We start from the raw sequence: 26,823 nt of genomic DNA on the forward strand, positions 1-26,823 counted from the left end.
AGCACATTTAGAAAGTGAAAAATCAGGTAAATTATTACTGACAAAATGGAAAGCTGCTGTTTGGATTTCTGGTTATATATATAAAATTACAGGTGCCTTCTAGCTTCCAGGACACCCTGTCACATATAAGCATATAAAATGCCTTTGTCAAATATAATTTCAAAGGACCACTTTTCACAATGTCAACAAGAACTGCTAGTTTGTGGTTTTCTGTATAGTAGCAAACAAGAGCAAAATCACTGAGAGAAACTGTTCAGGGTTTTGCTTTCTGTTTTGTCTTTTCTGTAAACACTCATGTTTAAGTAAAAAAAAAAAGAACCTCAATGAAATATCATTTCAAAACAAATTTTGGTCCCATGCTGCATTTTATATGAATGGGTATAATATTAGCAATTAGTTGACTTTGGGAAGATTATCCAGTCTCTGCAATATTGCGCCCACGTCAATGGTGTGTCAGTGTCTCTAATAACGTGCTTCTTGTTTTAACTCATTAAACTTTTCAATCAGCTTCATAGGGCAACACCATTTCCAGCTTAATCCAAAATGTCAACTTCTCTTCATATCAAAATAAAACACAGGTTAGTCATCATTCACAGTGGAGGTTTTCTACTCTGAGCCACTTGAAAATCCTCAGCTAAACCACATGCATAGACAAAAGCTTTATCACATAATGGCTTTTGAGCAGTAAAGCATACTTTCATTAAAATGAATGAGCTCCTACATCAGTTTTATTCTTCACATCAAGTCTGTCAGCACTTTGCAGGGAGCTTCCTTGGTCAGATGCAGCCTCTGAGGAAAATTAAGAACAGGGAATACTGCTTTTGGCACTCTCCAGCTACACTGCCATGATCAAGCCACTCATTGCCAAAGACCATAATAAATAGTCCTGAAAGAAGTCTTCAGGGTCACAGCCACTGTGGGGTTCTAGACCCCTGCACCTCCTCTGAGGAGACATCAGGTTTGAGGTCTGGAAGAGACAGGTGCCTGACAGAATCTGGCTGCCTCTCCACCCCTGTTCTGTATGGTGTCAGAGGACTCAAACTGGGAATTCTGTCAACAAAGCACAAGCACCTTACTCCTTATACCACTGGGACAGTTCCAAGGCTGAGAGAGCTCTTGGCTTTGGTGTGCTGCAGTGTCGGGCGGATAAAGTACTGCAGCTCATCAACCCAGGAAGACCAAAGGGAAGCCAAAAGAGTCTGGCCAGACTCATATAAACTGAACATAAGAACCTGCTGAATCAGGCTAATGGCCCATCTAGTTCAGCGTCCTGTTCTCACAGAGGCCAACTATGAGCCGAGTTGTGCAGCAGAAGGACACCAATTTGAATACTTATTGACGACAGGATTACTACTGACATTTGGGGAGGTGGGTGCAGCCCCAAGTCTGAGGCATGGGGTGAGAGTCTTATGAGAATAAAGTTATAAACTCAAACAAAAAAGCAGCCGATCCTTGAAGGGGCCCCCCTGGCCAGCTTAGTCCTCTGAGGCCTGGGGCAAGTGTACTCAGCTCCCCCTTCCTCTTCATGGACCTGGGTGGGCATCATGATGAACCTTTCAACTGATTATGTGGGAAAGTCCCTAAGTACCACTCCCAGCCACAACAACTTCAACAAGTCCGTAAATGAGACTTCTGTGTTGGCTTTATGACACTGATCTATAAAGACAATTGGATGGTTTGTGTTATTCAGTGGTTTTCAACCAGTGTGCTGTGGCACCCTGAGGTGCCTTGAAGGATGGTCAGGGGTGCCATGGGCAACACTGGCCTCTGTCCCTCTTTCCTTCCCTCTCTCCTTTAATGCACTCTCGTGTATCTGCCTCCCAAAGGCTTGCATAGCTGTTTTGTTGCAGCAGCCCTGGCTATAAGCTCCACAGGCAAATGGTGCCTCTGGGGCCGGTCAGGGGGTGCTTCCCAGGTCCCTGTGGGGCAGTGTGAGTGCCCAGAGGACTCCCAAGAAGAGGGGAAAGGAGGCTGAGGGAACACTCCCCAAGGGAGAGTGTTTGAAAAGGGGTGAGGGACTGCCAGCTCTGCAGGCAAGGGGTGACATAACTGGGCTCCTGAGCCCCACAGGAGTGCCACAGAAAGAATGTAGTTGGTCAAGAACCCAGAAAGGTTGAAAACCTCTGTTGTTATTAGTTGATACTGGGTGTCCAAGTGCCCAAAAAATCCTGATGACCCCATACATAGCAAAGAGAATAGTGGTGTGAGGGGAGGGGAAATAAAATGGTAGTGCAGCTTTGGGAAATCTGGCGACACCATTTGGGAAAAATCTAAAGTGCTTAACTGGAACCCCCATCTCCTGATACACAAAGAAGCCCTTTCTTTGCTTCCTTCCTATTCTTTTCCTCACTTGACCTCTTCATATTTTCTCCATTCATTTCCATACACTTAGCATTTCCCCACTTATTTCCTCTGTTCATCCTTTGCAGTCATCTCTCTGCCCCCTCCCCATCTCACCCTAGGGAGTGATAGCCACTTAAAGGAACATGAGTTGTTTGTTAATTATTCATTCTGTAATGAGCGAGGAATCAATGAACACTTTTTTTGTTTCTCTCTTTTTTTTTTAAAGACCACCCCCATCTGTGTATTGCAAGCAGCCTTGTTAAGACAAATAAGAGTGAAATACAGAACCAGCTATCAGTGATTAGTGGCTGAGGGCAGAGGAAACTAGTGCGAAGAAGTAAGCCATCAAGCTCCCTTAGTCAGCAGGAGTAGCTCATACATACCATAATTATAAATCACACTGTTCCAAGAGGTTTCCCTGCAGAGTAACAAACTTCGTTCTTCTCCTCACCCCCCAGTATTTAAATTTTCATCATCTCTCTGAAATACTCATTGCAAATAAATGAGTCCTGTCTTTCCTGTCCCCCTCAAAAGCAGATAAGTAAACTGAGCTAGTATTACCATTTGAAATGTAGAGTTAAACCATAATTTGCATGCTGTGCTTTACTGCTATATTTTAATTTGTGCCAAATTGCTGAGAAGAAAAGAACGAAAGAAACCAAACATATGAGCTCAACATGGACCCAGACCATGAAAAGCCTTATGTCTCTGAAGGTGATGACTAGTGAATTACTACTGCCTATAGTGTTGTTCTTTTTAATTAACTGCATGTGAGTCCCTATTTCTTGCAACCCTAGACCAAAGTCATAGGCTCTGTCATTGTGACATAAGGGCATTGGTGGCGTTGGGGGTGGCTGAAGCTTTATTTGTCTGAACAGAGCGCTCAATATAAATCAGCGGGGTAAAGTTCACATCTGTTTGTACTGCAGTCAACTAAAGGAGTATCAAGCATCTGCCAAGAAAATCTCAATACTACTTTGTACTTTCACTTCCCACAAACCACTGAGAATATCATATTACTGCAACCCATTTGTATCGTTCTTTCATTTCAGTAATCTGCTTCTATTTTCATTGCAGAATTCTACTTTTGTGTCTCATAATTTGGTTCACAGTCTTCCAAAATAGTTTTGCTTAATATGTCATCCAAGCCCAGGCTTTCAGCTCTCCTGGACAAACTATGAGCTATAAACCATGGGCCAAATCTGGGCTATATCTTATGGCTAGCTCTTTGGAGAAAGCCCAACCAGGAGAAGTTTGAGATGCAACCAAGCCACGGATAGCATGCCAAGCCAAGTCAAGCCATGCACCAAAACAGCCAAGTAGGAAGGCACTGGGACATTGTAATTGTTAGGGCTACAGCTATGTAGTTTGGTGGCCACATAGTCCAGGACACCCCAAATACAAAAAACAAACAAATCTGAAAACATGACATGTGTTCTGCTTTTTCTCAAAATGATCATAGTATTTCCAAACCACCCAAAACAAAAAGTTGAAATTTGGCACAAAATTCAAGGGGCACTGAGAACTAAGTAAGTCTGAAAATGGAATCTCTTTGTAACTATTAAAAAGCGGGGCATGGAATTTACCTCTGAAGATGGCATTCTACAACACAGAGCAAGCAAAGCTATTATGAGACAGATAGAACATCAGGGTTCAACATACATCTATGCTTGTCAAATGCAAGCTTCATTTACTAGCGCACATATTCAATTTAATTTCTACCTTTACACATATAGGAGGTTCGCTTACAAGGGACTATAAGTCCTACTACAGCAGTCAACTTTTTTTTACTGTCTTCATACTACAGTAGTCAGTATCTGTCTGTCCACATACATAAAAAATGGCATCTACACCTCTTGTGTGTATAAAACTGTGTTGTTAACAACTTACACATAATGTAACTTCTGCCAATTCCCCATTCTGCCCCCAGGACCACTTCCTGCAAGGGGAATGGGAAACCAGCAAAAGTTTGGGTCTCCTTTTTCTACCAGTGGGAGTGTCTCTGAATGGAACTCTGCTTAAAGGATGGTCCCACTAGTGCAAGAAAAGTCTAAATCCAAGCATTTGGATTTAAAAGTATTCCAAAGATCTCTATTAATAGCATGGACATAAATCACTTAGGGGTTTTTTTACCATTTGTAGGAAACTACATGTTCTTAATGTAGACTTTTTATATACTGTACTGAAGTCAACACATTTTTAAAAAAGCTAATGAAAGTAGGTTTTATTATGAAAATGGCATACTTTTCAGCTATCAGTCTACATTTTTCACCTGACAAAGCAATGAAACTCCTTTTACAATATGCCAATAATGCAAATAAATACATATATCTTACATAGCAGACATTATTTGAAACATGTAATTTATTAAAGGACATTTGAATAGCATGCTTGTGAAACACTGTAAATATTACTTATTATAGTCAGTATGCAATACCAAGTATGGAAACTAGTTGCAGGCTTTATTGGGGCTAAACCAAGTATAAGTAACCAAACTTCAGCAATCACAACCCAGCAAATATTATGATAGCAATATACCAAACCTATTTAAAATTAAGCCCAGGGGAAGAGGACTGTTTCATCTCACCCTCTACGTGTTGATAAATTCATCCTCATCCATTGACAAGATGATATATAATCTGCTGTCACACACATGCACATCTATAATTAAGTTGTTTACCACTTACATGCTAAAGTGGTTTCTAAGCAGTTTACAACTATAAAATCAATTATAAAAATCATAGATAACTAAAAAAAAAACACCATGACCATTCCATTGGGACACTAAAACAACCTTCATTAAAATATATGATTTAAAAAACAGCTAAAAAGCATGGCAATTAAAACAGCTAAAAACAATTAATACAGTAAGAACAGAAATTCAGTTTAGGGGAACACTTGCCTAAACAGGCATGTTTTCAGGAGCCAGAAGTATGCCAATACTAAGGGACATTTCCTATTTCAGTAGGGAAGGCATTCCAGAATACTGGTGCCAGCTACCTTCAACTCAAAGGAAACATCAAACATAGCAGAAAAAGTATATGCTGAAGGTGGTATGGGACCATGAAGTCAAGGCCTACCTGAGACGAGTGAGACTGTGTCTTTCTCCCATGAGACAACAGTGATGTATGCCTCCACAGAGGAGGGGATAATGCACTTGAAGACCGCTACATTGCCTCTCATGGCTTTCTGGTCCTCCACACGGACTGTATATGGTTCCCGTAAAACTAAAACACAGCAAAATAAGGAGACATCAGGTAGTGAAAGAATGCAGAAGAATGCATTCTCCTGCAGAAACATAGGCAAAACATATCGAGGCCTACGAGTCCTTTAGCTTTCAGAAGCCCTCTGGCCAAATTTGCCCAAATCAAAAACCTACAACAGCATCAAATTCTGCTATAGTTCTCTTGAAATGGACCTTGAAAAATTGTATTCACTCAGGATGAAGAACATTTGACAGATGAGTTAAAATGCATTCTAGGGAAATGGGAACAGTGCTGTTTTTTCTTCCATTGTTTACTCATGTCTTACTATCTGGCGGTTTTGTCCAGAAGCTTGAAAAATGTTGGGCCCCACCATCCAATGACATGTTAGTTCTTCCTACATTGTAGCATTGTATATTAATATATCGGCCGTTTACTCCAGCCTCGTGAAACTTGTGAACAACAGTTCTGATAGTCTGATAACCGTTTCATAGATGAAGCTATTTGGTGACTGAACAGGGGAAAGCAGAGGACACCATATATTATTTGCTATTCTTGGCATCCATCTGTCGAGAGAAACAATGGCATGTGCCTCCAGGGCCAAAGTCAAACCACTGGAGAATCACAGTGGCTGCAGAGACTGGTAACTCGTAACTGCTGCCTCCCATGTTGTTTCTGCTGTGTTAGCAGCACTAAAGTGACCACTCCAAGGTACACGCCTGGGCAGTTTGTATGGAGCTTCTGGGCTGCCCAGACAACAAGACCCACCCCCCAGCCTTGCTGATGTGGTCCAAAGGAAAGCAGAGCAGTACATTTGGCACCAGCTTGGCTGCAGGAGTTGCTGGAAGGAGACGTACAAGATGCCATTCAACCATCTTTGGGGCTCCAGATTTGTGTAGAGCGTACTCCTTAGTCTTTTCATCTCCCAAAGAGGTCCCACAAGGAAGGAGGATGTTTCATTAAAGCCCTGAGGACTATATTGAGACTCTGCTGAGATTCAGAAAAGGATAGAGAGACTGCTTGACGGACTCTTTTGATGTGAGGATGTGACCCCAAAGAACTGCTGCCTGACTCATGCTGGAGAGGGATGATAACTGATGTCAAAGTGTATTGGCTAGCAAAAGATCTACTTGTATGAAGTCTGAGACTTCTGAGCAACCCATATAGGCAGCTTTGACTGCTTCTGATACCAGGAAGAAAATGCCTTCCATGTGTTCTTTTGAATCCTTTTATAGTAAAAAGGTAAAGGACCTCTGGAGAGTTAAGTCTAGTCAAAGGTGACTATGGGGTGTGGCGCTCATCTCGCTTCAGGCTGAGGGAGTCAGCATTTGTCCACAGACAGCTTTCTGGGACATGTGGCCAGCATGACTAAACCACTTCTGGTGCAACAAAACATCCTGATGGAAGCCAGAGCACACGGAAATGCCTTTTATCTTTCTGGCACAGTGGTACCCATTTATCTAATTGCACAGGTATGCTTTTGAGCTGCTAGATTGACAGAAGCTGGGACAGAGCAATGGGAGCTCACACTGTTGTGTGGATTCAAACTGCCAACCTTCTGATCGGCAAGCCCAAGACGCTCAGTGGTTTAGACCACAGCACCACCCACATATCAGGCATTTATAGTAGAACAATGCCTGGAGACCAAGAGTATATCAACAACTTTATTGGAAGAACCAAGGAGGGTTAAGATATTCTACTCAGTCTTGAATAACATTAGGGTTCTGGTGCTATATGGGACCCTGACTAAGTAAGACCTGGAAAGACTCACTAGATCTCACCATTTGATTAGGTCCTGTCACAGGCTATGCCAATGAGGTTCAAGTTCCCCATAATAGAGAGTGTTAGTAAATGAAACAACAGAGAAGAACCCTTTGAAAAATGGCCCACCCTGCGTTTATAAAGGAAAACTATGGCAGTTAAATGCATATGAGTCTGTAACACAGATGTCCCCAAAGATTTGTTTTAGTGAGTGGAAACAGATGAAGCGAAAGAGAAAGCTGTTAACAAAGATGAAAATGTGATTATTATTTTTGTGGGAAATCATCCTTGGCTCTAACGTAAGCATATTACTGGCACAATGGGACTTTGTGAATTCTTTCACAACACATAAAACCAACTTGCTTTATATTTAATTTCATACTCTATATTAAATCAAATTTTCTATAGTAGCAATTTAGTAACATGCAGAATTTAACATCAAGTGGATTCAGTTGCATTTGTTTTCATTGATGACGATATATCTGAAATAAAGCAAGAAATGACTTAACATTCTGTCTTTTAACACGCAACAGGCCATTTGCTTTTTTAAACTAACTAACTAACTAACTAACTAACTAACTAACTCACTAACTATTGTGTCAAGGGTCCAGCCTAGCCTATTAATTTTCCATCTACATAGTTTGATTAGGATAGTTTTTCCTGAAAGCAATCCCCTACCAGTATTCTGAAATAGTACAGTATCTGGAAGGTTGCACCTAGGGATGGGTCAGATGCAAAAGAAGACAGGGTTCCTGCACCTTGAATAATTATGTTGCAAAATGCATTTCAGCTGTGCAGCTTGTCACACAACTACTAAGGGTGCAAGACCTTGTTCTCTTTTGCATCTTGCCACCCTAGTTGCAACATCTTGTGTAGATGTTCTCCTAATTTGATTCCTGTAAACATTATATCTGTCGTGTTTCTGCCTGGCCAGTAAGACACTGGACATGAACCAAGCCACTTTTCTATGCTACACCACCATCCAGCACACTAACCAGAGCAATATTTGACTGTACTCACCGGCCTTAATGTGAACATCCTGACTTCTGATTTTCCCTGAAGGATTTTCAGCTGTGCAATAGTAAGTGTTATCATGGATTAAGTTATTAAAGCTTGAAGGAGGGAAAGGGAAAATTTGGAGAGTGCCATTAGGGTGGACGTGGCGGATCCCTGGAACATCGTAGATCTCCTCGCCCGTTGCTAGGTACCATCTGAGCGTCACAGGAGGGATCCCTGCTGCAGGACAGGGCACCAGAGTCCCTGTGGTGCTAGCAAACACTACCTCTTGCAAAGATGCATTGACAAAATATAAGCTGGTATGTAGATCTTCACCGAAAACTGCAAGACAGAAACAGAAATGTACATAGTTAGCAAGGGGTAGGGGTATTAAAGTCTGTTTTCCTCTTATCTGTTCATTAAGGATGACACGGTACTGTTAATTGGGATTTTGCAGTAGCTGGACATTGTTTTATATTATACGGCATTATCTTTTGGTCTGCAAACTGCAATGAAACAAAGATTGTTAGAGAAACTGGATTCACATGGAAGATGGGAATTCCCTTGCTCAGGTGTCATGGCAGAAAACTGTAACCAATCTAATTAACTAAGAAGTCATGGACTTCAGATCAGAGAGCAAAAATATGACAACAAGCAGGAATAGTGTTACTGTTTTGGATAAAGCAAATGAAATTACTTCCAAACATTGTCAGAATTTTTTATTTTAAATAAAATAGGAAGAGTGATCATCATACTTTCATTAAGATGCCAGTAGCATTGTCCTCTTTCACAAAAACTTTTTACACTGATCTTTGTAAACAATACCTTTCTTCTTCTTCATTTTAGTACTCTTTACATTTTATGCTTTTGTAATAGTATTCTGATGATTAAACTAATCTCTCAGAAAAAAGAGAACTTGTTCTTGAAGGAGAAGGTTCAGCACCCTGGACAGCAGGTTTCCTATACAACTGTAATAACAACCTTGTAGCTTTTCCTCTCAGGTTCTCTTATGGGAAAGCAAACAGCTTCTCTCTCATGCCTGTCTCAGGAGGGACAACCACTCCCAAAAAGTCCATCTATGTTTCTACTTAGTCCCTCCTCGCCCTTTTCCTTCGCCACATCCATGCCGCCACATCCACTACCCTTCCAGCATCAAGATGTTCACCTTTCTTGGCCCCAACCCAGGTCTAACCATTAGACATTATGACCCAAACTGCAAGAACAGGGAGATTGGTAATTGACATCATTTTTATTTTAAAAAAAGCTGGAGAAAGAAGACTCTCAAAGTACCCCTGGGCAAAAATGTGAGACACTGATACAAAGTGATAACTGGCAGTCCAGGTTCTCATAGCTAATGGCTGCAAAAAGCAGCACATGCTGATTCAAAGTAACCCTGCAGGGTTGCATCAGCTGCAATAGAAACTTCACTTTGTTAGTCAAAGAAAACAGATGTGACTTGAATACACAAGAGGCAGAAGATTTGAATACAAACTAATGCGGGGGCCATGTGCTGTGCTGAATACCAACAGCAGTGCAGATATTAATAGGACGTTTCCTGGCTTGGCATAAAACAATTTTGTCAAAAATATGAACCAAGGGCTAAGCAGGGTTGCTTGCTAAGAACCAAAGAAATATGTTTTGTAAGTGGGTTACCTCAAAATGCAAGGGATTAAATTAATAGTTAATTGGAAGCTGGCAACAAAATAATGCCACTTACACCAGCCGCTGGTGGCATTCCACCCCTCCCCCTCTGGCCCTGTTTTTGTGCATTTAACAGCAGCCTGACACACAGAAATTAAACAAGTGGAGATAAATGATTAGAAAAGCTTCTGCTTTTACATTTCTCTGAGAGACCACTGTTAAAAAGCACTGGAGCAAAGCTAGAGAAAAAGTGACAACCCTAACGAGCAACCACATTCTTCAGAGATAAATAGGTGTGGTTGCGTTTCTCTGTGGAGGGGGAAAAGGAGCGACTGGCAGCTAACATTAGTGCCTTTTCATGGCAAATGAAGTGCATTTCTGTGAGATATCATAAAAATGTCATTGTGGCATGTACAATAAACACGTCAACCAGTTTCTAAAAATATTAGATTTTTAAAAAGTCATTGTATCACTTGTGAAACCACTCCTAGGGTGTTCAGCTGGATATGTTTTAATGCAACTACACGCAAAAAGACAAAATATAAGCTGCAATCTTTGCATCCAGTGTTCAAGGCTATTGATTTCCATCTTAGACTCATTGAATAAATAAATATAAACGAATCCCCATTACCTATTCATAATTAATCAACATTCTAATTTAAAATTGCCTTTATCTCTTACATATTAGCGGCAAAATATCATCTGGGCACACACTTATCAGAGGATAGAATCTAATCCAGAACTGTAGCAACTAAAGAGCAAAGAAAAATATCTTAGCATTTTTGCCTTTGATGAATCCAAACTGCCTTCAAATATTTATTTAGACATAAAGAGACAAAAATCAAAGGCAAGTTCAGTGTAAGCAGGGCATAAAAGCTTTTTTTAAAAAAAGTATGAATAAAATTGAAGTAGAGAACATGAGTGATTGAATTAAGCAACTCAAAGTGCAATTCTGCACAAGTAAACTCAGAAATAAGTCTATATCATTCTCCTAGATAGGTGTGCAGAGGACTCCAGTCTCACCCTCCTTTTTAATGAGTGAGAATACAGAAACATTCCTCAAAGATGAATTTTGTATTCTCAGTTTACCCAGTGGTTTCTCAGCTACTATACATTTCTCTATTGAATCTATTTTTATGGGTCATTGTTGTAATTCATTTTACCATATGTTTTGATACATTATTGTTACTATTTATAACATTGCTATTTCCATCTATAACAGCAATATTTCTTATATTGTTTATGAGTCCCACTGGCAATGTGTAATTTGTGTGGTGGGTATATCTGTGTACACTTTATTGTTAACCTCCTTAGGCTCTCATGAGAGAAAAGACAGAGTACATGATTAAGATTATCATCATTATTGAACAATAAATATTCCTTCAAAAACATGTAGTAGAAATTAAATGACATAATTTCAAAGAGAACAGCAGTGTGGTGTAGTGGTTAAGAGCGGTAGTCACGTAATCTGGGGATCCGGGTTCGCGTCTCCGCTCCTCCACATGCAGCTGCTGGGTGACCTTGGGCCAGTCACACTTCTTTGAAGTCTCTCAGCCCCACTCACCTCACAGAGTGTTTGTCGTGGGGGAGGAAGGGAAAGGAGAATGTTAGCCGCTTTGAGACTCCTTAAAGGGAGTGAAAGGCGGGATATCAAATCCAAACTCTTCTTCTTCTTCTTCTAAGAAACTCTACAACCAGTCCATACAAACAATTCAAAGGCAACTAACATTGCAATTCTACACAAGCCTACTCAGAAGTAAGCCCCACAAAGTTCAATGGAACCTATTCCCAGGTGAGAATGTACAGAATTACAATCTTAAAAGATGTGAATCTAATATATATCTAGACATTAAAAGCATGAGTGGACAGGATGGTCTGTTTTGCCAGGAGTCAATCGAAGATTAAAGAAGGTGCCAGGAGTCCATATTAAGGAGACGGAGGATTTCCACCACTTAGATGCAGTTACTGAAGAGGCCCTTTGCCAGGGAACACTCCTTCCCCCACCAAACTTCAAAGCTTGAGGGAACTGGAAGAGCCTGGTATGGAGGTTTCTTTGGAAGAAGGCTGCCCACATATAATGGGGTGGGGGACAAAGAACAGGTGTGGGGAACCCTGAGCGCTCCAGTTGTTGCTGAACTCCAATTCCCATCTGTCCCAACAAGCTTGGCCAATGGTTCAGCAATATCAGGAATGCCAAGTTTCCCCACAGCTGATAAAAAGAGAAGGCTGCTACAGTTGACAATATGGACTCTTCATCGTTTCCTCAAACTTCCATGTGGAAATCTCTAAACAGAAGATATTAGACTGAGGATTCAGACAGAAACTACGACAATGAAATGTGCTGTTTCCTTTTAGAGAAAATGTAGGCACCTCACGGTGTTGGTATCAATGTGCCTATTTCTCCCTGGTGCCACCGTGTAGCTCTCATTAATGTTAATAGTATTCGCATGCATGTCAGGAAGAGAGAATTAACCACATAATGAACATTAATAAGCACTCATTTTCAGGTGACATTCATCACTATGAACAATTTTGGAGGCCAAAATACATCAGTGTGATTGCAGCATACAGCGGGCAAAGCAGATTTTAAAAGCTTATCAGACTTATTAAGGGCAGCCAAAGAGACTCACAGGTTTCCACAGGAGAAAGGAAAAACATTATTAGAACATTATAAAACACTAAAGGCTAATAGTTTCTGAGACATTTGGCTCAGCCAAATTCAAATATAGGCAACCAGGGCGATTCAGTATTCCCTATAAACAACACTAGCAAGAATTTAAAATGCAAGGCAGCAGAAAACCCGCTTCTACCAGGCAAGCTAGGTTCTGGCACTTTCTTGTTACCCACTACAGTAGTACCTCAGGTTACATACGCTTCAGGTTACATATGCTTCAGGTTACAGACTCCACTAACCCAGAAATAGTGCTTCAGGTTAAGAATTTTGCTTCAGGATAAGAACAGAAATCATGCTCTGGTGGTGCAGCAGCAGCAGGAGGCCCCATTAGCTAAAGTGGTGCTTCAGGTTAAGAACAGTTTCAGGTTAAGAACAGACCTCCGGAACAAATTAAATACTTAACCTGAGGTACCACTGTATTGTTAACTATCATTGAACAGAAGAAGTCGGTAAGTAGGTTTGTTGCTTGCATTTAAAACCTACATTTCCTACAAGGACTCATTCTTCTCATTTCGCCAGTCTTAAGTTCAGTTCTCTTCATGTCCACATTGGTTTGAAATATTTTAGGGGGGAAGTGAATCAATGTCTCCCACACCCCTAGTCTCATGATCCCCACCCCATTTTATACCCCCAACAGTGTAGTGTGGGTTATGCTGAGACCTAGTGATTAGCCCAGGACTCCCCAGACAGCTTCATGGCTGAGTGAATATTCAAACTTGGATCTCTCCTGTCCTAGTCTTACTTCTTTTAATTTTTATTGATTTGTCATAAGATATGTACAAACGTGTCATGAACCACTACACTGTCCCCCTTAAGGTTAATGTTACACCATACATTATGAACCTGTAAGTTCTATAGGACTTTCCCCTCCATACATGATTTCATTCCCTGTCACAGAATTTTTTCAGGTAGTACATGAACAGGACCCGAAACTTTAACTACAGGCAACTCCCGTTTGTGCAGGGGTTGCATTCCTGGCCCCCACACAGGTCAGCGGACCGTGCAAAGTCCACCTCAACCCATTACACCCCCACTCTGCCCCCTCTTGGGGGGTTTGCCAAGAAATGGGAAGGGATTGCAGTTTCACAGCAAAAGGTGATTATTATTTTCCCCTGGGAAAGTTCTGTCCCCCCTGCAAAATGCCACCTTTTGCTGTGAAAAATAAACTCAATGACAATTCTGCACAACCCTACATAAAAAGGACTGTAGTATCTCTAAGTACATAAGAGCATGTTGTGTCAGAGTCAGACCACTGATCCATCTAACTCAATACTGCATACAGGGACTTACAGCAGGTTTCTGGGGATTCAGATAGGAGTCATCGCAAGCTTGACCTGAACAGGGACAGAACCTGGAATCTTCTGCATGCAAAGCACCCATAGCCCATCCTCATGGTTGCAATCATTATTCTCAGTAGGAACAGCTGTAACTAATTTGTTGTTGTTGTCTATAATAATGGAGGATACATTTATGAAAGACATGGGTAAACTATAACATGTGTTTCTCCAATCTTTTCCTGCAACATCCAACTAAAACTCAAATTATTCATTGCCAAAAACAGTCTCAGTCATTGGGACGTTAAAAGCACCGAGCCATGGATTTAATGGGAGTGAAATGTTCTCATCTGAGGTCAGAGCTGGTCATAATAAATCAGTTCATTTATCTGCTGCAGTATTGAGCATAACCATAACACAGTTCAAAATGGGAGCTAACATGTAACTATGAATGAGAGTTGCATAATTTTAAAGAGGAAACACCATGGAACAGATGGCAGAAGACATAAACGAGAGAGGGGGGAAATGGCAGGGCTGAAAGTAATTGCAAATCTGCTATGATTACTTGAGCAGTGTTGCTATACAAGGACATCTGCGTCACGGCTTCTGTAAAAAGGAAGGGCATGCTAGCTTCTATTTCAACCGTCCCTTTAACAGTTTTGGCCCTCTGTGTAACAAGTATGGAAGGGACAATGGCTTGGTTATGACCAAATCTCCCTGGAGAATAGACTCGCTTCCATTAAATGAATTGCTCAAGCTTCTCATCTTAGAAGAATTTATTAGGGATCTGGACATGCTGGAAGTTCAAGGGTTAGCATTGCAAGGCTGCATTTGGAGAGGAACAATAATGCAACAAAAGGGGCTTTTAGGCAAAAATAAAGGTATCTCATCTGGTTCCTAAACTCTCAAGCCTGGCAAAAGTGCAAATAAATAAATGTATATCAACTCTGAGATTATGGTGTTAGGAACACAGGAAACTGTCTAATACTGAATCAGAGTCATGGGTCCATTTTGCCTGGAACTATCTACACTGACTGGCATCAGCTCTCCAGGATTTCAGGCCGGGAATTTCTCCAAGCTCTACCTGGAGATGCTGGGGATTGATGCTGGGACATGTTGCCTGCTCTATCTGGCGATGCTCTGCTCCTGAGCTACAGCACTAGTCAGTAGATTGCAGCACTAGTCAAAGTGTGTTGAAACAACACTTAGACCCCAGTGCATTGAATGGGGCTGTAAAATCCTTTTACACCTTAATTCCATTACTTCAAGCAAATGCTTTGATCACTGGGAGGCGAAAACAGCATGAGTGGTACCGGGGGGGGGGGACACACAGGGAGCAAGCACCCCCAAAGCAGTAGCTCTCCCCCCTCCCTTCCACAATTGCTGCGCTTTGTAAATAGCATATACTGTTGTTGTTTTTCAGAGATCTTAACATGAGGAGCCCAACTTGTCTACCTAGAAATATATTTACCCCTTCTATGCCCCCTCTTTTTTCTGTTTCTGCCACTGGATAACGGCAAGTATGAGGAATCTCCAGGTTCATCTCTTTCTGCTCTTCTGGAGCCCTCGCCACCCCCATCCCTTTTGCACACAGAATGACAGTGCATGGCAGGACATATTTCAAAAGGGGGTGGGGTGGGGTGGGCTCACTGAATAATGGAAATAAATAAGGGGGTGATAAATCCACACTAAGTGTTAGTCATTTGGAAAGTTTCTCACTGTCTTGCTCTGCTTCCTGGAAGTACCCTTTGTGAAGAAAAGGAGAGAGAGTGAACTGTGTTTTTTAATTGTTAGGAAAAACAGAGTAAAATGACAACCCATGTGAAAAGCAACTCTGTTTATTCCTCCCCCATAACACTGTGACTGGAGTACACTGCAGGGGAGGGCAGAATTCACTATAATCATTTAAAGTAAGATCTGTTCACCAATACAAAACATCCCCCACCTATCTACCCACAACCTCCTCCTCTGTGCCTTCTTTCCCCTCGTGCATGCTCTGGGTGTTTCCCTAGGCTCTTTTTCACTGTGGGGCTGGCTGTATGCTTAGTCCTATGGAAAAACTAAAGGCTGGGCACTCCCTGACCCGCTTTAACACAACTTGTTAACACCATAATTGAACTCAGTGATGTGAAAACTATCGCAAATCACCCAGATTTCTGTTGCCATTCAGGGCACACACATAGCCGATGCACACCCGAAGTATCATACATGGTGTGCAACTGGCCACATACACACAAAACTGTGTCCTCCACAGCAAGCTGCATATTTTCTCATACACACACACACACACACACACACACACACACACACACATATATACACACACACACACACTTTCTGGTTTTCAATCATTGCACTAAACAAAGCCATTCCTAGCACAAAGACCTACAATATCAATAAGCGGGATGTCAGAGGGGTTTTTTTTTAATCATAAACAAGCAACAACAGCTGCAGACAAGACAAGATTTCTAACAGCCTATCTGGTGATGTTGGCCCACTCCTATCCTCAGTTACCACATTTTCCCATGCACGGCAACTGTAGGAAAGATATTAAACTTGTTTTATGTCAACTTCAGTACAGAAATTTGAAGTTACTGTTTTAAAGCTCTGGCAGAGAACTGGCATTATGTCAAGTTAATGTACCATACCTGTTTTCATGTATATTTATTACACATACAAAATCTAGTTATTCAGCTCTGCAGAAACTGTGCTGTAAATACCCATCACAAAGACTCAGTGTATAATAAGATAAAAGTACAATTCAGCATGCAAAGACATGCAAAAGCCTCCCCACCACCACCACCACCACCTTCAAGGTTTATTCTGCGAAATAGCGGGGGGTGGGGGGTGGAATCAGGCAGGATGTGGATCTGATGTCACATTACCACATATTGGGTAAAGATGTGCGTAAATCCTGTTGCAAGTGAAAAAGAGCTCCCACTGATACATTCTTTTAAAACTATAGAATTACTATCCATGTCATGCACATTTAATGGATGCCAAGTTATTAGTATTTTAGGGCTAAACAATATAAAATTATAGCATGTCGAAAATGAACAAAAACAAAATTGCACCTTTCTCAAATTACTATTCATAATTCAACAAGACATTCAACTTTTCATTCCACCAACACATTCCTCTAAAGCAATCTCATAATCAAATCCTCTAATAAGCATAATTAAGCATGTAATTGTTTTCAACTACAGAAAAGGCCAGCAAAAAAAGGGGGGGGGACTCTTTGCAAAATGGAAGATTTTACATTCCCATTCAGTTTTGCAGGACAGAACTTACTATTAAATCAAAGGAAGCTTCCTCCATTTTTATTTTTTAAAGTCAAATGTCCCTAGGTCAAACCATAAAAGGAAGCAGAATGAGTGGAATTGCTGAAAGCATAATAAGCATTTTTGCCTTGTCTTTTCAGTCACATGGGGAGCACGCACTTGCAGATAATGAATGGCAAGAATCCTAGATGCAAGTCTCTAATCAGCTAGAAAGATACCATTTATTTCTGATCTGCACGCCTTCTCTAATGTTGTAGCATTATTACAATGAAAGGAAAAGGGAAGGGAAAAGCAGGGTGGATCAGCACTTGAGTGTTTTGTGATTGAGTGGGGGAGTTGTTTAAGAAATAAGTCATAAAACATATGCTGTTAGAATATTTGCTTAGGGAGATGGAAAATATTGGCAAACAACATAAAGGAAATGGTTTTGTGTTTAAAACAGGGGGAGAGGCAAAAACTAAACATATAGGATGTCCTAAGGCATTGCATGCAAATAAAGGGTAATAACCTCTGGTTTCATTTCCAGTTTCATTTCCAAAATAGGATTGGCTTATACAAATACTGTTCATTTGAGACTTTTGAAGTTATTTAACAAGCAGAGATATTAATGAGCCTGTTGGTCATTTGCAATGGGAGATCAGGGAATCTTTCATTAACTTCCCATTTTGTCCTAAGCAGGAAAAGGGTCAACAGGGAATCCTGGAACAAGCCGCCTTCAAACCATGGTTTAATATCCTGGTTCTAAAACTGTTAACTTTCATTTCCTGGTTCAGAGGAATGGGAAACTATAATTAACAGATAACTTCCTATTTGGTTTGCTCCCACTATGAAGGGAGGAGCATGAGGGCTCTGGAAGAAACAACTGATGAGAGTAGAAATTTAGTTCCCATCTGAAGATGGAAAGCAGCATGGTAAGGGCCAGATAATGCATACTTTTTATCCCCAGACAGGGAAGGGAGAACCAGTGTGGTGTAGTGGCTAGAATGATGGACCAGGAGACCAAAGTTAAAATCCCTGCTGAGCTACAAAGCTCACTGAGTGACCTTTGGCCAGCCACAGTCTCTTAGCCTAAGCTACCTCACAGGGTTGTTGTGAGGATAAAGCAGGGTGGGTGGGTGTGAATCAGATATGCTACCATTAACAACTTGGAGGAATATAATCACTCATTCCCTTATGTTGTAGGACCATCTTTTTAAAGCTGGGCAATATGGTGATGATCTATAGTACTACATTATACACTGGACTTAAAATTATGATGTATCCCCCACCCCTTAATCTGCCGTAGACTGAAATGTCCCCCCAGGATATTTACTAATGTTAATTCTCAACTGTACTTGATTTTTCCCACTAGGAATAAGGATTCCACATTGATTTCATTACATTTGACAGTTTGCCCATCACAGGAGGCTAGGTCAGCTGAAGCACAGTAGTGCCCTAAATATAAAGCAAAACACGAATCACAGCTCCCAAAATACAGGACAACGACCTAACCTGTGCCATAATTAAAGGAACACATAATATATCTTTGGTCAGTTTAGACAATAAAGCAACATCTAAAATTAAGGCAGTCAAGTGCCTGAGAATACTTTTCATACTAAGCATACAAATGACGAACCCTGTGCTTCCAGAGTTCTTAAATTTCAAGGGGAGCCTTTGTGAGATACAGGAAAGCCAGCATGAGAAACATGCCAGCAGGCATAGGGTTAAAGGCACAGCCCATTTCTGCTCATGTTGCCCCTTAATGGGTGTATACATATTTCCCCTTCTCCCTGTAAGTGTGACTCCCCTCCATATTCATCCTGGCTCAGGGGTGGAAAGCTGAACTCTTTGGAGGAGATTTTGGGGGAGCACTATGGATTGCGGAAAGGGGTCAACAAAAAATGCCCTTCTCTTCTTCCATTAGCAGAGCTGTCCACTGGATCAAATGCCTTTTGGGGGAGCACAAGAGTCCCAATTGGATTCCACCATTTGCATCAACCTTTAGTCCTTTCCTGGACCAAAGGATGCCTTGACAGTGGATTGCTATACATGTTTATCCTGATGTCAGACCCATTGTGTACAATTGGGTTTACTCCATAACAAGTGTGCTCAAGACTGTCAGCTTGAATTCCCAACTCTAAACACACTAGGGAGCAAGCGCCATTGAAAACAATGAGTCTCATTTCTGAGTAAAAATGAATAGGATTAGACTGCAAGTAGCAGTTAAATATAAATAAAGAGCAGTCTATTTGGCAAAATAATTTAATCTTCTACTTCCAGCAGGTGCTAATTAAATACCTGTGTCATATAATCAGCAGTCATGTAGGTTATGAAGCCTGATTTAACATATAAATAATGATGAGATAAAAGAGATCTTTTGAATGAAATCAAAGTAAGAAGCAATCATTATGTGTAATCATTATCACAATTTAATGACATTATGTGCCAGAACAGGGCTATGAGGTAGAATGACGGTATCTAATATCCTCTTTCTATTTTGTCATTTGCTAAAATGCTGATTGTATCTTTCGCAGGTACAAGCTAAGTAAATAGATAACCTAGAACATTTAAGTCTGATAACACAAAGAAGTAGCCATGTCACAACTAATACATCCATTTAAAAAGTTTCCTTTCACCTAAACAAGAACACAACCAATACTTGCCCAACTGTCAAACATTAACATGTGACCTTGCAACAGATTTACATAATATGAGATGGGGACAAACAGCATAGCATTATTCCAATGGGATTCAGAGGCCGGGTGTCACATCAACCTAATGCTGCCTGAATGCATGACAGGTACAGTTTCACTGTGAGATTACAACCTTCACAGCAGCACGCATAGGAAACCTCCTAAACCAGAGGGTTACCTGATGTGGAGCCCTTGAGAAGCTCTTGGACTACAACTCCCATCAGCCCCTGCCAACATGGCCAATAGTCAGGGATGAAGGGAGTTTTAGTTTTAAGAATTTCTGAAGGGCACCACATTAGCTACCCTTGTCCTAGACCGAAGGCACTCCATGGACCTTATGAATCTGTAAGTTGCTGTTTCTCTGGTTTTCTATTTTTTCCAGCTTTAAGTTCAGTTCTCTACATTTCTGCATCAGTTTGCGATTAAAAAACAAAAAGTTCTGCATGAAAATTCATCAGCACTTTAGTGCAAATTTCTCCTATGTACACATGGGAGTTTTCACCTAACATAATGCATTTTATACGTTATTTCATTAATACATGTATTTTTGTGTACATCTTCTCCTACTAAATTAATTTTCATGCTCGTTATTTAGTTGGAGAACTGCATCACAAAATTTGGAGAAGTGAAAATTTCTAAAGATAGGGATGTTTTGTAAGGTGCAAATTAGGTAGGTTCACATTGAAAACTGAACTGAATTTCTACCTCACCCCTAGCCTATGGTAGTATCACTAGCACAGAGACAACAGCTGTTGATGTGGTGCCCTCCAGATGTTGCAGACCATAAATCATCTTTGATCACTGGCCATGGTGGCTGGGACTCACAGGAGTTGTCATACACAATATCCAGAGGGCACTGCATTAGTTGCTTTTTCATAAAAGCTCCAAGGCAGCAGACTATTTCATGGGAGTGGTGGTTCCTGCCCCAATGCAAAGCACTCCCCCATATATACAACAATGCTTTCTTGCTCTAGTAGGCTCATCGTTGCCGCTTATGAGATATATGCAAACAACATAATAATGCTCACCAATACCCTTCCTAACTGGGATGTGGTGGCGAAGGCATGATGTTCATATCTGAGAGAGCTTACATATGCACACTACTGAAGATGTTGCTGTGTGACTAAATACTGACAAGATGAATACTGAAGAAGCAGATACTAACAATCCTCTCAGGGTCTTTGTAAGAATTGAAATTCAGTAAAGGCATCATTCAAATGATGAGCATTAATCACAATTACAACTATTCAGTAAACATTTTGCATTTAAAAACGAATAAGGGAATGATTTGTATCCAAATGTTTAACCCCATAATCTTTGAGAGATTCAGTGCTCTAACCTCCAAGTGTGCAAGGTCTTGTGACTGCGACTGCAAACACAACCCACGTAGGCCAACTCAGGTGGGACATCCAAGTTCAGTGTTTGAGTTGGCATAATAAAAGTGCCTTACCAAGACACACAACACCAGCAATACTATACCACACACATTTCTCTCTCTCTCTCTCTCTCTCTCACACACACACACACACACACACGCACGGCAAAGAAGTTATCTGCCTGGGAAAGGAGCACATACATTAAAGCCATTAAGAAGATCAAACGCACACGTGTTAAACTGCAGAAACTACAGTTTCTTATATTCAGAAGACGCAGGAAACTGTGGCCTGTTATAAGCCATACAAAACTCCGTCCCCTTACATGCAAAGACCCGCAAGGAGCATGCAACGCTTTTACTCTCATTCCCATCGCAACAAATAACAAACTCAGTTGTTGAACTTTGCTCTCAATGAGCCAGAGAAACATTCTAGCAAGCCTCACATACTTGCAGCAATTCTTCTTCCATTATCTGCTGGTCTGTGCTTTAAGATCTGCAGAGGGGACCCTTCTCCTGAGCTCACTGATGATTGTAGCTCATGGGATAGTAATGCAGGGAGGACCTTATGCCTTTTATGGAACTGTCAGCCCCTAGGGGCACAGTTGGCTCCTTCCTTACGCAGTTGCAGACATGGCCTGAAAACACAACTCTTTAAGTCAGAGTGATGCTGCTTGGGGTTGTTTTTTTTGTTAGGATTTCTGTTGTTGTTTTGTTTTAGGATTTTGATTTTTTAATGGCAGGACTTGTTACTTTTTATTTTTAGTTTAAATTTTACTATTTTATTGTGTAGCTTGTTGTTTTAACTGGAGAGATGTGTAAACTCCCCTGAGATCTTTTTTTGATGAAGGGGAGTTAAAACATTGTAAACAAAAACAACAAAAAAACAAAATAGTATAGAGAAAATGTGTCTTGATCCATGCAAGGTGTAGAATAGACAACTCAGGAACACATTTCTAATTTTATCTTCCAGGACCAAAAGATAATATAACTGCTTTAAATGCAAGATGAGAGAGACAAAGGTTTAGTTTAGTTTTTCTATATTCCCTATTAACTATTTCCTAATGGTTCCTCCACTTCTATGTGAAATATTTAAGTGTTTCCACTTTGCTAATAAGTTCTTTGAAGTGACCTTGTGGGGTTTTCTTTTTAACTCTTCAGAAATGTACACAGAACTTTAAAGGCCAAACTCATAGAGGAGAAAGCTGGCTTCCAAGCAGCTATCTTCATTCATATGTAGGCAAGGTGCAATTCTGTTGTGTGTACATATATATATATTAGCACATGTGCAAATGAGATTGAGCTTATTCTAAAACAAAAGGTAGGCTGTGTTTTTTCACAAGCAGCCTCAAATAAAAACAAAGTGCTCAAATAAAAACACAAAAACAGTGCTCATCTTAACACATTTTGCTCCATTACACACACCAAAGCACCAGGGCTGGGACCAGTTTCTATTCTAAGATACAGATTACCCAAGCGTGCTTCTGTTTGCAAGCAGAATTTCTGCACCCTCATTTTGTCAGTCAAAAGCAACTTGCAGTACATCTGCTTTGGGGTATAGTGGTTGATCATGTAGATCGCAAAGTCAATTAGCAGATCATGGAAGCATTTCAGTTTTGAACACCTTCAGCTCTACAGAATGGAGAAGGCCTGAAGTGTAATTTAGCACACAGAAAAGCATTTTATGCACTCCTCAGACAATTAGTGGCCCTGCTCCTTGGCTTTGCATGATTTTACCATCCTGTTTGACTGTCAAAAATGCATTTCTCTTCTGCTTAAGTAATTTAAGAGGGTTATTTTAACTCTCACATTGAACTGTAGAAATAATTGATATGCAACATAAATGTGAAATCCGTTAAACAATTTTTTTGTTTAATAGTGAAATGCACATATGGTGGCACCAATCCCCCAACAGTGGAGTGAAACTTTTGTTTATCTGAACATAGACACTAGCGCTTACCTAATACGTACCTTTATCAATTTAGATTTCTTGCCGCCTATTACATCACTGCTTTTATCAAGTTCATACCAGAATCTGGTTCTAAATCAGCAATGCATCACAGGAAATTACTTATTGACTATACAGAATCTTACCATCCTTGAACTCTGATGTCAGTTTAAAAGCTTTTAAAACAGTATTACTTCGTATGTAAGAACTCAAAGCATTTTCTTTCATAACAATTGTAGGGGTGGGAGTTCATTTTAATCCAGGAACCTCAGTTGGATTCATACCCTCTTAATCTGAATATCTCTTTCCATTGTTAAATGGCATTATAGAGCTACAGAGATAAAGAAGAATGTGTCTGAACAAAAATGATGACATGTGCTCAGAGAAGAAGGCAACCAATGTTTGGAAACCATAATTTAGAAGGTTAAGTTCAGGTGAATTTGTTCCAAAATGAAGTTCTCAAATGTAATTTTATCCACATAAGGAGGTGTGTACAGTAGTACCTCGGGTTAAGTGCTTAATTCATTCCGGAGGTCTGTTCTTAACCTGAAACTGTTCTTAACCTGAGGTACCACTTTAACTAATGGGGCCTCCCACTGCTGCTGTGCCACCGCACGATTTCTGTTCTCATCCTGAAGCAAAGTTCTTAACCCAAGGTACTATTTCTGGGTTAGCGGAGTCTGTAACCTGAAGCATATGTAACCCGAAGTACCGCTGTATTCTTGACCACATTGGGGGGGGGGGGATGAAATGGTGGCTTTGCAGGAACAGAATGCACTTTTGTTCAAGCAAGGTAGGGCATGCAATTGTTACCATCACCCCCTCCACCCCCATCAATTACTGCTCAGGAGGATTCCCCCATCACTCACTCTGGCTATCAAATTGTTTCCAGACACAATTTAAAGTGATTGCATTCTCCTTTACAGCCCTAAACAATTATTTGAAGGACCGCGAACACCCTTTTTAATGTACCTGAGCTTTAGGGTTGGTGTCAGACTCTCTGGTCTCTTATCCCCCAGGAAAGATTAGGTTGGCAGCCAACCTATATGGAACTCCCTCCTAGAGATTTTTCTCAGGACCTCTCATTCATTCCAAGCCTTCCCCAATTAATTTATCACATGTTTATATGGGGTTTTTTCTGATGAATGTCTTATGTTGGCTTTGTACTGTATTTCTGGAGTTTGTTGTTTTATTTTTATAGCCCGTGTAGTTACCACATAGTTTTTCATTTGTACCTGGAAGCCACTGTTGTGCCACTTAAAAAGCAAGGATATTAAATAAATAAAATTTATCAGGAATGCTTTGACTGTAACACGCCCTGCCTCAGAGCCAAGGGGTTGGTTTCAATGACCTGGGGAAGAGTCTGTTCCATTGCTCTAAATCTATAAAGACCAAAACATCTTCTCCATTCTGCACTTTCCTTGTCAAACACCATATTGGCCTCCTCTAAAATGTCATTGGCCAATTGTGGAAAAAGTAATTAGTTGCACTCCACTTCCTGCTAATTATTGAGTGTATAATCTGCCAAATGATGTACAGGCTCTTGTTGACTGTGGCCCACTGCCTCCCTTTGCTACCGCAGACAAACTCACAGGCAGGCAGCGAATGGCTTACCAGTGACAGCTGGCAAACCAGCCTCTGGGAATAAAACATTTTAGCACTTCATAAATTTCTAACAAGGTTTCAAATTGATGCAGTTTTCTTCCTCTCAGCTCTGCCAGCCTAGCAAAAGGGGTAAAAAAAACGCTAATTAAATCTACAGAGGGGGAAGGGGAGACACATAGTGTATGACTGGTAAGATAGTTCATTATTTTTAATAAGTAGCAATGATCTTGAAACTCCAAAGGAAGTTGGGAGCTGTCCTCTCCCACTAAACAAACAAAATAGGAGTGAAAAAACCAAAACAGATTCTTCTATCCCATTCATGTTTATGTTCTTAAAAACTTCAATGGAAGCTGAAATACACCACACTTTATATGAATCCTTAATTTCAAGGGTCAGAATAGACAGATTCAAAATTCCTCTAGTATAATATGTACTGTCATGTACACAATACCATTTTTACAGTTCATGGCAGAATTTGATCTTGCTTGGATAACTGCCGCGTATGATATTGGGGGATGGCATGCCAGGACCAGATTAAGACCTTCAGAGGCCCTAAGCACTTGGAAACATTTTGGTGCCACCATATATATCTAATTCAAAATATAAACAATAATAAACCATAAAATAATATTTTATTTTTTTCAAAATGAAACAAAACCTACAGTAAAATGGAAAATATTCTTTATTTTTGTATACTTCCACTTTATATTTGAAAAAAAATCTCCTACTTTTTCTAACTGCAAAGTCTTTGATCAGATCCTCAGAACTAGTATTAAGTAACACATCAGCTTCTATACTTGGTAGAGATAAGGCATTAATCCTGCCTTGTTGCATAGTTGTTTTGTTAATATACTTCAACTGAAAAAATGAGAACTCAGCTGAGCAATTTGTGGCCATTAATGTTAAACATCCAACAATGGAAATGCCCCCGTTTCCTTGATGCCCCAAGCGCGTGCTTATTTTGCTTAATGGTTAATCCAGCCCTGGGGTTTGCTACTGGTTTGTTTCCAAGACTGCTTATTCAACATAACAGCCTATGTATGGGTCCAAAGATCTTAGGGAGACCCTCTGCTCTCTGTTTCACCAATATCAGATGCTCTGGTTCTGGCACTTTTAGTGGGTGGTACCAAGCTATGGAACCCCTTTTCTGACTCCAAAGAAGGCCTGACTCACCACTTCCTGATGGTCTTCCACCAACAGGTAACAACTAGGACTTCAGCCTGTGATTTAACATAATTTTGTATGGCTGCTCATTATCCGAAATGACTGGGTTTGTTTGTTTTTTCTTAACAAGGCTTATTTGCTCTTATTTTGTTTGTACACTGACTTTTTTTAATGCAATTCTTCTCTTATTTTTGCTTTTATCATTCTCTGACTTAGGCAGTATGTAGAAAGGCAGAATATAAATCCAACTAATAAACAAAAGTTTGCAGTGGACACTGAGCCACTGTTAAAAATAGCAGCCATATATCACGTTCACTCTTCTCCTTCTGTAATGTGTTGTCAAACCCACCTGTGCCCTGACTTCATCAAGTTGTACTTACGGCACCATCACAAAACGACACCAGCCGTGTTTAAAGTAATGTCTAGTACAATCTCAGGATTGGCTCAAAAGTCCTGACCTGCAATCATATGCATGTGTAGTCAGAAGTAATCTCCACTGAGTTCTGCGAGCGCAGAACAGCAGCTTGAAGGCCACTGCCTGTACAATGGAGATCCAAAGGCAAGGTTTCAACTCCTCTCTGCTATGTGAAAGTCCAGTCCTGTGCAGCATTAGCTAACTGCCACCATCACATCCCAGGGGGAAGCTGATGTTTTAACCATGCATGTGATGCATTAATGTTGCACAAGGCAGAGGAGTTCAAATGTCATTTATTTATTTGCTTTGTTTTATATATTTATAGACTGCCCTTTATAGTATTTACTTGCTGAGATTCCCATCATATCCAACATAGACAGGTATCTTGCAGAGACTCTGCTGATCAACAAGAATTGAGGGGGAGGGGCAGGTGAAAAAGAGGTGCAGTTTATTATGTAGGGAATCGCAACAGGT

The 26,823-nt window shown here is 40.6% G+C and overlaps 1 protein-coding gene across 1 annotated transcript in view; it reads right to left on the minus strand.

Moving 5' to 3' along the window:
* Positions 1–26,823, minus strand: part of DSCAM (DS cell adhesion molecule) — a 337,767-nt gene that overhangs the window by 271,341 nt on the left and 39,603 nt on the right. Inside the window, exons 2-3 of the mRNA XM_082221311.1 lie at positions 8,328–8,645; positions 5,424–5,570 (exon numbers count right to left, since the gene is read on the minus strand). Coding sequence (XP_082077437.1) covers positions 5,424–5,570; positions 8,328–8,645 — 465 coding nt within the window. The remainder of the gene's footprint in view (positions 1–5,423; positions 5,571–8,327; positions 8,646–26,823) is intronic.

This window comes from Podarcis vaucheri (genome assembly GCF_965113315.1).
Source record: "Podarcis vaucheri genome assembly, chromosome: 4".
NCBI lineage: Eukaryota > Metazoa > Chordata > Lepidosauria > Squamata > Lacertidae > Podarcis > Podarcis vaucheri.